Source organism: Coregonus lavaretus (genome assembly GCF_964263955.1).
Source record: "Coregonus lavaretus genome assembly, chromosome: 12".
NCBI lineage: Eukaryota > Metazoa > Chordata > Actinopteri > Salmoniformes > Salmonidae > Coregonus > Coregonus lavaretus.
Genome location: NC_139999.1, coordinates 29,667,547 through 29,682,282, shown reverse-complemented (window position 1 = coordinate 29,682,282; position 14,736 = coordinate 29,667,547). Strand labels below are relative to the sequence as shown.

The 14,736-nt window shown below is 44.8% G+C and overlaps 2 protein-coding genes across 2 annotated transcripts; both read right to left on the bottom strand.

The window, feature by feature from the left end:
- Positions 1 to 1,736: 1,736 nt before the first annotated feature.
- Positions 1,737 to 11,463, bottom strand: LOC311137909 (ATPase family AAA domain-containing protein 3-like). Its single transcript, XM_084172518.1, has 16 exons — positions 11,181 to 11,463; positions 9,576 to 9,652; positions 9,358 to 9,459; positions 8,946 to 9,005; positions 8,760 to 8,829; positions 8,467 to 8,632; positions 7,959 to 8,028; positions 7,029 to 7,184; positions 5,355 to 5,411; positions 4,994 to 5,119; positions 4,779 to 4,903; positions 4,507 to 4,558; positions 4,333 to 4,403; positions 4,032 to 4,199; positions 3,138 to 3,246; positions 1,737 to 2,591 (listed from the first exon to the last, which is right to left on the bottom strand). The coding sequence occupies exons 1-16, from the start codon at positions 11,368 to 11,370 to the stop codon at positions 2,085 to 2,087; spliced, it is 2,106 nt and encodes a 701-aa protein (XP_084028644.1). The 5' UTR covers positions 11,371 to 11,463; the 3' UTR covers positions 1,737 to 2,084.
- Positions 11,464 to 12,082: 619 nt separating this feature from the next.
- LOC311137942 (large ribosomal subunit protein bL20m-like) lies at positions 12,083 to 14,534 on the bottom strand. The gene is made up of 4 exons (XM_084172565.1): positions 14,322 to 14,534; positions 13,477 to 13,587; positions 13,213 to 13,290; positions 12,083 to 12,622 (listed from the first exon to the last, which is right to left on the bottom strand). Exons 1-4 carry the CDS (start codon positions 14,406 to 14,408, stop codon positions 12,449 to 12,451), a joined length of 450 nt encoding a protein of 149 aa, XP_084028691.1. The 5' UTR covers positions 14,409 to 14,534; the 3' UTR covers positions 12,083 to 12,448.
- Positions 14,535 to 14,736: the final 202 nt, after the last annotated feature.

Below are 14,736 nucleotides of genomic sequence, written 5' to 3'. Positions count from 1 at the left end.
ACCTGCCCCAATGCATAGTGCCAACTGTAAAGTTTGGTGGAGGAGGACTAATGGTCTGGGGCTGTTTTTCATGGTTCGGGCTAGGCCCCTTAGTTCCAGTGATGGGAAATCTTAACGCTACAGCATACAATAACATTCTAGACGATTCTGTGCTTCCGACTTTGTGACAACAGTTTGGGGAAGGCCCTTTCCTGTTTCAGCATGACAATGCCCCATTGCACAAAGCAAGGTCCATACAGAAATGGTTTGACGAGATCGGTGTGGAAGAACTTGACTGGCCTGCACAGAGCCCTGACCTCAACCCCATCGAACACTTTTGGGATGAATTGGAACACCGACTGTGAGCCAGGCCTAATCGCCTAACATCAGTGCCCGACCTCACTAATGCTCTTGTGGCTTCATGGAAGCACGTCCCCGCAGCAATGTTCCCACATACTTTTGGTCATCTGGTGTATGACATATTTGAAAATCAGTGCCACCTGTTTGTCACCCAAGACAGATTTATATCATTCGTGGCTGAATGGAAGCAAGTCCCCGCAGCAATGTTCCAACATCTAGTGGAAAGCCTTCCCAGAAGAGTGGAGGCTGTTATAGCAGCAAAGGGGGGACCAACTCCATATTAATGGCCATGATTTTGGAATGAGATGTTCGACGAGCAGGTGTCCACATACTTTAGGTCATGTAGTGTACTTTGTGTCTATTTTAGAAACTTTTCATGTAAAAACTGTACTGAAAGGGGCCTAGGGGACGGAATGGAATTATAAATAATTAGGGGTGGGGAAGAGAACGGAAATGCTGCCTGCTTGTCTAACTGTGTGGTGTGTACAGTACATGCAATGTGTCAATGTTGAAGAACCATGAGGAAAGGTACGGTTGTGTGTGTGTAACGGGTTACAGGATTTCTTTGATATTTTGTTCAGAGGGTCATCACCATGGAAACCTGTAGACGAAATTCCAAGACTGAGGGTTACACTCAGGAGCTCTATATAGTTGACAAAACACTTTACACTGAACAGCCAGTTGTAGAGAGCCTTCATCATGGTGGTTTAGAAAGGGACTGCCTGTGTTATATTTAAGCAATAAGGCCCAAGGGGTATACCACGGCTAAAGGCTGTTCTTATATAGCTCTTTGCCGTGGTATATTGGCCATATATCACAAACCCCCGAGGTGCCTTATTGCTATTATAAACTGGTTAGGGCAGTAAAAATAAATGTTTTGTCATACCTGTGGTATATGGTCTGATATACCACGGCTTTCAGCCAATCAGCATTCAGGGCTCGAACCACCCAGTTTATAATAATTAACTAATATCTAAAGTAGGTGCAACATGCCCTTGTCATGGAATTGGAGAGTGATGCTGTGTGAGGACTTGGTCACAATTACTGTGACACATTGGGATCCTGAATGTATTCCTTCCTTATGAATTTGTCCCTAGGGAGCAGAATGTAGACTCATTCAATTTTGACCCTCTCTCTTTCCTGCACCTCCCCCATCTTCCCTTGACCCGTGCCTCTCTCCCCCAGTCTCTGTCCAGACATTGGTGTTGTGAAGATGAAATGTTGGTTTCATTAAAAGGGACCACTGGGGTTTAACACTGACGGAGTGCTGGTGTGTCATTACACAGGTTCAAGATACAGTTCACCATGATATCAGCATTTGTTGGTCACGTTTTCACAATGGCTTTTATGTCTATGAAACCATCCCTTTAGAAATCACAACAAAAATGCAGCCATAGTAAGAAACCTGGATTATTTTACTATTCATAAAAAGTAAGTCATCTCCATCCACACCATTTAAATAGAGTATCATCTCTTACAGTGCACATCAACATTATTACAGACATAGGGTTTCCATGTAAAGTACACTTATCTTCAATTTTACACAAATCATATATTATCACAGCTCTCCAGCTTCTCCAGGATTACTTCATAAAATGTTAGTGCCTCCATCCCTCCTCCCCCTACCTATTTCAGTCAGACAGACAGATGTACACAGACAGAGACTACAGACAATGAGGAGGAACAAGAGGCGACCTCCCTGTAATCCCAGGCAGCAGCCCCTGTCCTTCCTTTGGCCCCTAATGTTAAACTGGAGTCCCATCCTTGGGAGGAGCTTTGGTCTTCCCCACCTTCCCTGTCCCACCCTCACTGCTAGGGGCTACATCAGTCGGGGCTACACCCTCTGCCCCCTCCCCCTGACGTGTTACCACCGCTTCTGCTTTGACACCCTCCCCCTTGGCCTGGACGGTCCCCTCCTCCACAGGCAGGGCAGCACTGTCTGATGAAGGTGGGGCTGGCACCTCTAGTTTCAGCTCCTCCTGAATGACAGGGGCCTCTGGTTTGTTGTCCATCTCCAGAGCCGGAGTGAGCACCTCCTGGGCCTGCGGCGGCTCCCCTAGAGGCAGAGTGAAGCCTATCTTACGGCTGTCTGCTGGTCCAGCGCTGGGAGAGGCTGTGCTCTTGGCCCCAGCCGCCTCAGTGTCCCCATGCAGCCAGTCCATCTTCTGGAGGTGCTGCCGCATGGCTTCGTCCACCCGAGCATCAATCATGGCCTCCGTTAGGACGCCGTCCTCTGAGGAGTAGGCTGCCGCCTGCAAGAGGACATGGAATACATGGATTATTACATCACAGTCATCTGAACAAGGACTTTATCATTACACGGACAGCCCAGTAAATCTCTAATATCATTTATCTACAAATATAAATGTACAGTATTAACTACTTGCAAGATCAGTGTATGAATATTGAGTACTGTATAAGGAATTTAACAGACAAGGCCCACTTGTCCACAGAAAGAGGCTAGCAGGAGAGATGAACATGACACAGCAGCAGTGGAGGGACCATGGTATACATAGCGATCCACTTCCCAGCTCTGCTTCTATTAATAAGCCCATGGAGGGAGAATAAATGGGTCTAGACTTCCTGGGCTAACCAAATCACCTTGGGTCAGCATTGTCTGATTCTCCCATCCCTAACCAAGTTCCAGCCTGTGCACAGGCTCTCCTTCCAACCAATCATTTATGTCAAATTGGCTTAATTGGAAAATTCTGCACGACACCGCATCACGGTTGTTAACCGTTCAGAAAGCTCAGGAGAAAGCATTGAAGTATGAACAACAGGGGAAACATGTCACATACCTGCCAGGCCACGCCCAGTTTGGAGATCTCTCTGCCTGACATGCCCTCTGCCCGCTTAGCGATGTCCGAGCACTTCTTACCATAGTCAAACTGAGCCAGCTTCATTCTCCTGCAGGGACAGAGACAGAGGAAGATGGAAACAAACAGAGAGAGGAAGATGGAGACATAGAGGGGGATTAGAGACAGATAGAGGACTGAATTACATCCTGTCTGTCAGAGATGAAACAGGCCTTTGTTATGAGGTCTGGTCTGACTGTCTGGGGAGACACTCCTTAAGTGGCCCAGCTCCCTCTAACAGCTGGCTCTGTTGTCTGAGTGTGTTGTTGTTGTTGATCCTGGTCCAGTTCCCAGTGCCCTGTGTATAGGTCACCCCCTGCCCCTCTGCCTCTCAGGCTCCAGGCTCTCGGAGCCCCAATGTAATTAGTGACTTAGCATGGCTACAGCTGGCTGGGCTCCTGCTTACTGCTGGGTCACCTGCTCTTCAGACCTGCTCCTGACACTCCACAGCTCTCAGCCAGAGGTCATTTACATGGAACATGACAGAGATAGGCCTCCCTCCTCCCAGGCACTCAGTGTTAATGCCTGTCCCCATGTGTGCGTGAGTAGGTGTGTATGTGTGTGTGTCACTGTATGCAGATTACTCGAAGGCTGCATTTACACAGGCAGACCAATTATTTAGCCACTAATTGGTGGTCTTTTGACCAATCAGATATTTTGTGGTAATAATTGGGCAAAAGATCAGAATTGGGCTGCCTATGTAAATGCAGCATAAGTGTCTGGGAATAGCTTGACATCAGAACAGTTGCATTATGCATCCCAGTATGAGTGCTTGTGAAAGTGCCCTATTTAAACCTGCACTGCCTTGTCGTGTGGGTGTAATGCTGTATGACTCACTGTCTCCCTCCTGTGGCAGGCTCCAGCACATATCTGTCAAAGTACAGACGCACCAGCCTCTCCCTCTCATCAGGACCCGGCAGGGCAAAGTTGACTATCTCATCAATACGGTCGTTGATGGCCCAGTCAAACTGCTCTGGCTGGTTACTGGCCAGCACCATCATGAACCTGTAGGGAGAGACAACACAACAGTGGTACATTAGGGTTAGAGTGCTGTGATATCTGAGGGACATGGTACATCAGAGGTCTTGGGCGTAGATATGAAATGTCTAAATAGAAGAAGTAGTTGTAGAGGACTGACTTGGTGCTCTGCTCTCCAGTGCGATACAGGAATGCATTCAAAGTGGCTCTGAGCTCTTCACTGATCTTTTCCTGTAAACAGAAAGAGACACCGTGAATTCTGTTTTCCAATATTTCTACAAGATCATTGTTTTGGTTTTGCTATGAAATACAGGAAGGTACACAACAGACTTACAGTAGACCTCTTGCGAAGGAATGCATCAGCTTCATCAACAAACAGCAGCAGGCTGTGTCAGACAAGAGACCGGATGGCATAAGCAGAGTTGCACTGGTCTTACATCATTCTCTGTACATTGTTTAATGTGCATGTCTGTTTATGGCATATGTGTGTAATGCAAGTGCAAATGTATTTCCTGTCAAGATGTGTAGATGCTTACGTTACATGGTTGCACACGGTTACATCATGGTTACATTTACATGAAGGTACTGCAAGTGAGGGTAGCATACCCGCGGCGACTGGTGTTGGCCCAGTCAAAGACTTTGTGCATGGCGGTGACGCCCTCACGGCCCATGGGCGCCACATCTCCACCAGTCATGATGGCATAGTCCATCCCAGAGTGCACTGCCAGCTTCTACTCAAAACACAGAGACAGTTACCAACATATACAGATACCAAGATAACACCTCTTGTCATAGACAAGATGATTCTGTGCGGGACCTACCTTGGCGAAGAGGGTCTTGCCAGTACCTGGGGGGCCATACATGAGGATGTTCCTGTAGAGGCCCTTGTTCTGACGCGTGTTCCTAGTTGCTATGGCGATATCACGTACACGTTCTTCTAGGTTAGGCTGTGCAGAGCAGAGGGAATAATTCATGAGGGAGATCAACATTTTGACTCAAGGCAGGGCTGCAAAAACATACATTCACAAAAACATACACAAAACTAGATGTGTGCACAGCATTCTCTATGAATGTCTCTTTCATACATGTGCTGGGTATAATATCTCCCAGGTTTAGTTGTGTTGAGACTCTATAAGGTATGGCTCTCTGGTGCTCAGGTGTGTGCTGAGTGTCGGTACTCACACTGAGCACTACTCCCTCCAGGGCATCCTGAGGTTTACTTGTCAGGCGCTTTGACATCTAAAAGAGGGGAAAAATAAGAAAATGCACCTCACCATCACTTCATAGTACTTCAAAATGAGCGTTTAGGAAATGTAAGTTAATCACAATAAAAAAACACCAAAATCAGACACAGGACGTATACAGTGCATTCGGAAAGTATTCATACCCCTTGACTTTTTCCACATTTTGTTACATTACAGCCTTATTCTAAAATGGAACTTTTAACAAATATTTTCTCTCATCTATACACAATACCCCATAATGACAAAGCAAAAACAGGTTTTCAGAAATGTTTGCCTATTTTTAAAAATATAAAAAATGGAAATATCACATTTACATAAGTATTCAGACCCTTTACTCAGTACTTTGTTGAAGCACCTTTGGCAGCGATTACAGCCTTGAGTCTTCTTAGGTATGACGCTACAAGCTTGGCACACCTGTATTTGGGGAGTTACTCCCATTCTTCTCTGCAGATCCTCTCAAGCTCTGTCAGGTTGGATGGGGAGCGTCGCTGCACAGCTATTTACAGGTCTCTCCAGAGATGTTCGATCAGGTTAAAGTCCGGGCTCTGGCTGGGCCACTCAAGGACATTCAGAGACTTGTCCCGAAGGCACTCCTGCGTTGTCTTGGCTGTGTGCTTAGGGTCGTTGTCCTGTTGGAAGGTGAACCTTCGCCCCAGTATGAGGTCCTGAGCGCTCTGGAGCAGGTTTTCATCAAGGATCTCTCTGTACTTTGCTCCATTCATCTTTCCCTCGATCCTGACTAGTCTCCCAGTCCCTGACGCTAAAAAACATCCCCACAGCATGATGCTGCCACCACCATGCTTCACCGTAGGAATGGTGCCAGGTTCCTTCCAGACGTGAAGCTTGACATTCAGGCCAAAGAGTTCAATCTTGGTTTCATCAGGCCAGAGAATCTTGTTTCTCATGGTCTGAGAGTACTTTAGGTGCCTTGTGGCAAACTACAAGCGGGCTATCATGTGCCTTTTACTGAGGAGTGGCTTCCATCTGGCCACTACCATAAAGGCCTGATTGGTGGAGTGCTGCAGAGATGGTTGTCCTTCTGGAAGGTTCTCCCATCTCCCCAGAGGAACTCTGGAGCTCTGTCATAGTGACCATTGGGTTCTTGGTCACCTCCCTGACCAAGGCCCTTCTCCCCCGATTAATCATTTTGGCTGGGCGGCCAGCTCTAGGAAGAGTCTTGGTGGTTCCAAACTTCTTCCATTTAAGATTGATGGAGGCCACTGTGTTCTTGGGGACCTTCAATGCTGCAGAAATGTGTTGGTACCCTTCCCCAGATCTGTGCCTCGACAGAAATCCGGTCTTGGAGCTCTACGGACAATTCCTTCGACCTGATGGCTTGGTTTTTGCTCTGACATGCATTGTCAACTGTGGGACCTTATATAGACAGGAGTGTGCCTTTCCAAATCATTTCCAATCAATTGAATTTACCACAGGTGGACTCCAATCAAGTTGTAGAAACATCTCAAGGATGATCAGTGGAAACAGGACGCACCTGAGCTCAATTTCGAGTCTCATAGCAAAGGGTCTGAATAGTTATGTAAATATGTGGAAATAGGAAGGGGTCTGAATACTTTCCGAATGCACTGTATGATGCACAGCAGGGCCTCTCTACCTTGATCGGGTGCTTGATCGCCTCCGCCACAGTGATGCGAGAAGTCTCTCTGACCAATGAGGGCTTCCCGAGTCGGGCCTCAATGTAGCGCCCCGCCACGCCTGTGGCGTTCCGGGCAGAATATACACCTACAGCCAGCAGGGTCAGTCCTGCCACCTGGTGGTGGAATTACACTACATTTAAAGACACTCCAGGACAGCTCAAATCAGATATAAACATTTAACATATCATACACTGAACAATTAGTTAGTGAGCATTTCTCCTTTGCCAAGATAATCCATCCACCTGACAGGTGTGGCATTTGAAGAAGCTGATTAAACAGCTTGATCATTACACAGGTGCACCTTGTGCTGGGGACAAGAAAAGGCAGTTTTGTCACACAACACAATGCCACAGATGTCTCAAGTTTTGAGGACGCATGCAATTGGCATGCTGACTGCATGAATGTCCAACAGAGCTGTTGCCAGAGAATGTAATGTTCATTTCTCTACCATAAGCCGCCTCCAATGTTGTTTTAGAGAATTTGGCAGTACGTCCAACCGGCCTCATAACCGTAGACCATGTGTATGGCATCGTATGGTCGAGCAGTCTACTGATGTCAACGTTGTGAACAGAGTGCCCCATGGTGGTGGTGGGGTTATGGTATGGGCAGGCATAAGCTATGGACAACAAACACAATAGCATTTTATTGATGGCTATTTGAATGCATAAAAATACCGTGACGAGATCCTGAGACCCATTGTGAGGCCCATTGTTTTTTAAGGTATCTGTATACCCAGTCATGTGAAATCCATAGATTAGGGCCCAATTCATTTGTTTCAATTGACTGATTTCCTCATATGAACTGTAACTCACTAAAATCAATGAAATTGTTGCATGTTGCATATGAATGAACATAAACAAGTATGTAGAGTGGAAGGGAGGTTTCACCGTAGCTGTGACTTTATCCCAGTCCGACACAAAGGCCCGGAATCCTTCCCCAAACACAGCACCTGCAGTCCTGAAAACACACAAATATACAGAGACAGTCAGGTCTCCAATAGTATCTCTCACCGTATAGTCTCTAGTACAGTATGTCCTTGTCTCAGCGTATAGTCTCTAGTACAGTATGTCCTTGTCTCAGCGTATAGTCTCTAGTACAGTATGTCCTTGTCTCAGCATATAGTCTTTAGTACAGTATGTCCTTGTCTCAGCATATAGTCTCTAGTACAGTATGTCCTTGTCTCAGCGTATAGTCTCTAGTACAGTATGTCCTTGTCTCAGCATATAGTCTCTAGTACAGTATGTCCTTGTCTCAGCGTATAGTCTCTAGTACAGTATGTCCTTGTCTCAGCGTATAGTCTCTAGTACAGTATGTCCTTGTCTCACCGTATAGTCTCTAGTACAGTATGTCCTTGTCTCAGCGTATAGTCTTTAGTACAGTATGTCCTTGTCTCACCGTATAGTCTCTAGTACAGTCTGTCTGTGCTCTGCTGCCTTCAGGCGGATCTGCTCGCGGATGATGTCTGCGTTTTCCCGCTCAACACGTGCCCGCGCTTTAGACTCCGCCTCTACACGTAGCAGCTCATTCTTGTGCCTCAGCTGCATCTCGTGCTCAATTGTTGCTGCATGGAGAGGATACATCAGTGGACATTTTGTGATTGCCAGACCCCATATGGCTATATTGAGCAGTGAATATAGAAGCAGAACCATATTCCTGGAGGCTGTGTGAGCTGTGTGGCTACTATATACCTTTCCTCATGGCCTCCTGTTTCAGCACAGAGTCCTCCTGTTTGCGAAGGTTGTCATCATTCAGGGCTTGCTGAAGACACAGAGGAGAGGCCACACTCAGTCAGTTGGACATGGTATTTTCACTGTACTTCTTTATAGCCTAAACAGTACTGAATTGATATTGCAGCTAATGGCAGTTGATCTTACCTGTTGCTTGAGTTGATCCTCATACCTCTGTCTGGCAAGTCTGTCTTGGAACTGTGCTCTCTGTGAAGGGATAGAGACGGTAACAATAGTAACATGTATGGCGCCCTCTGCTGGACAGATATGTAATCCCTTGTTCCACTCCCTCTCTCATTGTACCCTTTGTTTCAACAGCATTAAAGCTAATTGTGCAAACAATTTCAAGCTTACATACACAATTCTACTCTCTACAAACTCTTCAAGATCTCTTAACTACTACAGGGAAAATACTTCCTTATATGGTTTACCCATACCTATGCATGATGATCCATGCTATTAGCCCATCATTGACCACATACTATGTAGTACAATGAATACTACTGCACAACCACCCAATCTGCAGTACCACTAAACCCTTACTCTGCTCTCCTCTCACCGATTGATGCTGCTTGGTCTCCTCGCCGACAGTTTTCCTCCTCTCCTCCCCTTGAATACGCAGCTGATCCCCCTTCAGCTGCTCCACTGCTGCCTCATACTCCTTCCACCATCACACACAGAGAGAGAACAATTAGCATGATCAGATTTGTGATTGATAGTACTGTATTTGGTGTCCTACACATTACTCTGCATGTGCCTTGTTTAGTGCAACTGTACCTTGATTTTGGTCTGGTGTTCCATCTGAACAGATTGCTCCTGCATGCGAGCCAGATCCAGGGCCTCTTTGGCATGACCTGAAATTAAGACAAGGGAAAGGACATTAGTCTTCCAGATATACGTTTGATTTAATGACAGTAGCTATATTCCCACTATACTGAACAAAAATATACAACGCAACATGTAAAGTGTTGGTCCCATGTTTCATGAGCTGAAATAAAAGATCCCAGAAATGTTCCATAGCACAAAAAGCTTATTTCTCTCAAATTCTGTGCACAAATTTGTTTACATCCCTGTTAGTGAGCATTTTATCCTTTGCCAAGATAATCCATCCACCTGACAGGTGTGGCATATCAAGAAGCTGATTAAACAGCATGATCATTACACAGGTGCACCTTGTGCTGGGGACAATAAAAGGCCACTCTAAAATGTGCAGTTTAGTCACAACACAATGCCACAGATGTCTCAAGTTTTAATGGAGCGTGCAATTGGCATGCTGATTGCACGAATGTCCATCAGAGCTGTTGCCAGAGAATTGAATGCTTATTTCTCTACCATAAGTCACCTCCAACACTGTTTTAGAGAATTTGGCAGTATGTCCAACCAGCCTCACAACCAGCCTCACAACCGCAGACCACGTATAACCACGCCAGCCCAGGACCTCCACATCCGACTTCTTCACCTGCGGGATCGTCTGAGACCAGCCATCCGGACAGCTGATGAAACTGAGGAGTATTTAGTATTTATCCCAAGTGGGTGGGGCTATGGCCTCCCAGGCCCACCCATGGCTGCGCCCCTGCCCAGTCATGTGAAATCCATAGATTAAGGCCTAATTTATTTATTTCAATTGACTGATATCCTTATATGAACTGTAACTCAGTAAAATCGTTGAAATTGTTGCATGTTGTGTTTATATTTTTGTTCAGTATTTTTATTTAGTTAACCTTTATTTAACTAGGCAAGTTAGTTAAGAACAAATTCTTATTTACAATGATGGCCTACACCGGCCAAACCCGGACGACGCTGGGCCAATTGTGCGCCGCCCTATGGGACTCCCAATCATGGCCGGTTGTGATACAGCCTGGAATCGAACAAGGGGGTCTGTAGTGACGCCTCAAGCACTGAGATGTAGTGCCTTAGACCGCTGCGCCACTCGGGAGTATACTTTGACATTCTAAGTGAAATACTTGCATGTTTGACTAGAGCAAAGATTAACTATATACTGACTAGAGCTATTTGGCAAAAAAGGAATGACCTTTGCACCGTTCACCTTGAATGCACTAATGACCAATTTCCAACATGAATGAAAATGTGCAACACAACGTTCAAACCAAGCAGTGAAACCTGCGATTCTCGTTTACTATAGTGTTATGTTCTACTGACAGCGGTCATCAGGATTTGATAGCTAGTTGACTAGATTAGATACCTGTAGGAACTAGGATAATATATGTCAGACACCGGCCCGTGTTGCATCAGCATCACTGCTTAGGCTGTAAAGCATGCTGCGGGTGCATCGGTCTTTCTGGGGAGATTAACAAAATGTTTCAAGCTAGTTACTAGTTCTACAGTACTATATATAATATAGTTAACATGCAAGACACTTACGAGACTTGTCAAGCTCCTTCGCCGCTTGGGCCGCTCGTTCCAGCCCGGTTGGGTCGAAGTTGCTCCATTTGTCCTTGGGTTTATCCCCGCCACCTCCGGAGCCGCCAGCCGGTGGAGGGGGTGGCGGTGGAACCGGGAATTCCGGGGGAGCCTCAGGCTGCCCCTTATTCAGGCCGAACAGCCAGGACATGTTACGGTAAACGGAGAATAAACTGCAGCCCAGGCCGGTAAAGGTGATCTGGTTTGGCGGTCTGTCAGTCACTACACTTCCTCCACACGCGTGTCACGCTGCCGTCTTTGCGCAAGTGCAGGAGAGGACAGATTTTCCCTGAAAGACAACCATGCTGATTGGTTACGAGGAAAAAAATATTCCTCTCATTGGTTGTCCTTTGCAGAGGTCAAACATGTAGTCACACCCATAAGAGGGTATGGTAGACGCAGTGGCCCAAAAAAGGAAGGTCTTATAATAAACCTGAATAACCTCACTGGAAGGCCATTTGACACAATTCATTTGATACTTGCATCATATGCGGAGTATTTTTTGTACTTCGTTCAACAGAAAAGTTTTCATTCATTGGAATTTTCATTAGCTCACATTTTGTGTGCTGTTTGGATTTTTAAGTAATACATTGCAGTAGCATTTCAGGGAAATCTGAATCTCTGTGAAATATTATTTTTGAACAAATTGACAGTTGCTGAATAATTATGAACATTATATGTAACAGTACCACAATTACTTGTGACAAAATTGCACAGCACTAATTTAAAATGATATTGCTTTACATAACCTCCTTTAGTAGTCTGTCTTGGAAACCCTAAATTGAGAAAACCACTCTCTAGGAGAAAGTGCATAATTTTTCATTGTAATGTGTGTAACATTAGCAACAACAATATCAGAACACTGAATAGATAACAAAATGTTTTATTTACTAGACAATCATTTTCCACATGTATTGACAGGAAACAGGCAAATACACAATCACACATATATACATAGAGACACAAGGCATTACAAATGAAGGTCAAGTATTTTCTCTGTAACTCTGGCCCCCGACCACCAGTCAACCGTCTACTATGAATACCATCACATTAAGTGTGGTTTGGAGGTTGATTCTGTCAGTATGATTCAAAGAGGGAGTAAAATGGTTGCAGGGCAGAACTAGGTTGGTCGTATTGCAGGTAAGGAAAATGGGTTATTGGATGGGTGGGTCGCTTGCAAAGAGGTGGTATGGTGTCCATTGCAATTGCCTATGGAGGAGGTGGCTAGATCACTGTAGCGTGACAATGCGTGAGAAGACACCAGGAGGCTCTTTGCCATCGCCCAGCGCTGCACCGAATCCCTCCTGTTGCCTTGCCCTGGCCAGCTTTGCAAGAGATAGGAATGACTTAGGTTCTGTGATGGCAAGGTCGCTCAGAACACGTCGATTCACCTCAACACTACTCTGTAACGGGAGAGAAGAGTAAAAGTGTAAATATATATACACCTTGAACTAACAAAAATCTAAGGAGATCTTAGAAAAGGATGAGAGAGGATTTGAGTTACAACATTAAGGACAAAGGAGTGGGATGAGAGGGTAGTGCATAGGGTTTTTATAGTTCAGTATATACAATCAATAATGTAACAACATTCTATTTGTACCATTCATCCCTATTTGTTATTAATATATAACATTTTCAGTGAATCCCCTCCAGCTAATATTTTTATTTTCTAAGTATTTTCTGTGCTCTGATTACATGTGGTTGCCCTCATATTAGAGCACCATTGTAAATCAAACCTTGGGAACAAAAATGCCATACAGCAGTGTACTGAATTCTCATGTGGTCCTCTGTAGCTCAGCTGGTAGAGCACGGCGCCTGTAACGCCAAGGTAGTGGGTTCGATCCCCGGGACCACCCATACACAAAAATGTATGCACGCATGACTGTAAGTCGCTTTGGATAAAAGCGTCTGCTAAATGGCATATTATGAGCTGGAACTGAGAGACAGAGTGGTAACTAGGTTAAGACATATACTGTAGGCCTACTGTACTGACCTTCACCAGGTTGTGCATAAGGGCAGGGTACTTCATGCCGTGCTCCCGTGATGCTGCCGCGATACGTGAGATCCATAACTGATGAAAGACAGTTTTAGGATCACACAATAGCAGTCATCTACATGTAGCTGATTATCATAAGGATGAGAGAGGAGAGATCTTGATGACATGTCAGGGTGCACATATAGATCCAGGGTATAGCATAGCTAGCACATCAGATTAGATGTATCAATGACATGGCTATAATTCTGAACATGCTCTTACCGTACGCATGTTACGTCGTTTTATTTTGCGAGCCTTGGTAGCATATACAAAGGCCCTTCGTACTGCCCTCACTGCCAGGCTGTAGCATCTGTTCTTTCTACCTCTGAAGTGCTAATGGACACACAGATAGGGGAAGAGAAATACAGATGATGGGAATGGGCAAAAAGGGTTCATTTTAACTCTGACAATACAGGAAGTGAATTTTAATTAATTAATGTTAAAGTCCATGTAAATAACATTGCACAATTTTAATTCATCCCCAGGATTAAAATGGAATTTAATTGAACCCAAATGGAAAGGTAGATTCGTTTTTACTTCATTAACGTTAATTGGCTGATGATGACCTCTAGTACTCAGGTAAAATGTGGAAACATCTTCGTTTCTTAACCACCTAGCTAGTTTGTTAACTAACTAAAGACAACTAACGTTAGCTATAACGTTACCACACTTGACTTGTACACTGTATCTGCATGACATATGCAAGAGGTGAGTAGGCCTAGCTACATGTAGCTATAACAGGCCTAGAATTGGCACAGTCCTCCTCTCCTTGGAATGAGAATAGCCCTGAAACGAGTACCAGCCAGCTATTTGAGAAACTAGCCGAAATGCTTCGTCTTTACCTAGATGGCTCTTAACTAGCTTCATAACTAGCTAGCTATATAACGTTAACTGATGAGTCACCTGCAGTGTGAAACTGTCACTACGGTGAGTAAAGGTTGCATACAAAGCAGCTAAATTACGTAAAGTCAATTAAATATAATAACTAGCTAGTTAACTAACAGGGCTAGCTGCTAGCTAACTGGCTGTCAGTGGCTAGCTAACTAGTAGCTACAGTGCTAACTTACCCGTGCATTACTGAGAACTTCTTGAACCTTCCAATATCGATCAGGCCCACGATTGCGGATCCAGCAAGATAAAGTCAAAAACACCATCTTTCTTTCGTAAAGATTTTGCTACGATCCCGTAGTTTTTCCCTTTTTCAAACTCAATGGATTAGATGACCTTAATGCAGCACGGGAGATGACATGTGTGCGCTGCGGTGTTCTTGACTAGCTAGTATTATGCCAGCAGCACAAATTATGACGTCAAATTTGTATGGTAAAGAGGAAACCTAAATAAAATCCCGCATTTCAAAACATTACAATGTGGATAACTAATTCAAAAGATATTGAATTTTAATCAATTGGCACTTTTATTGTGCCAACAACAAAATACAATAATTAATTAAAATATATATATATATATATATATATATATATA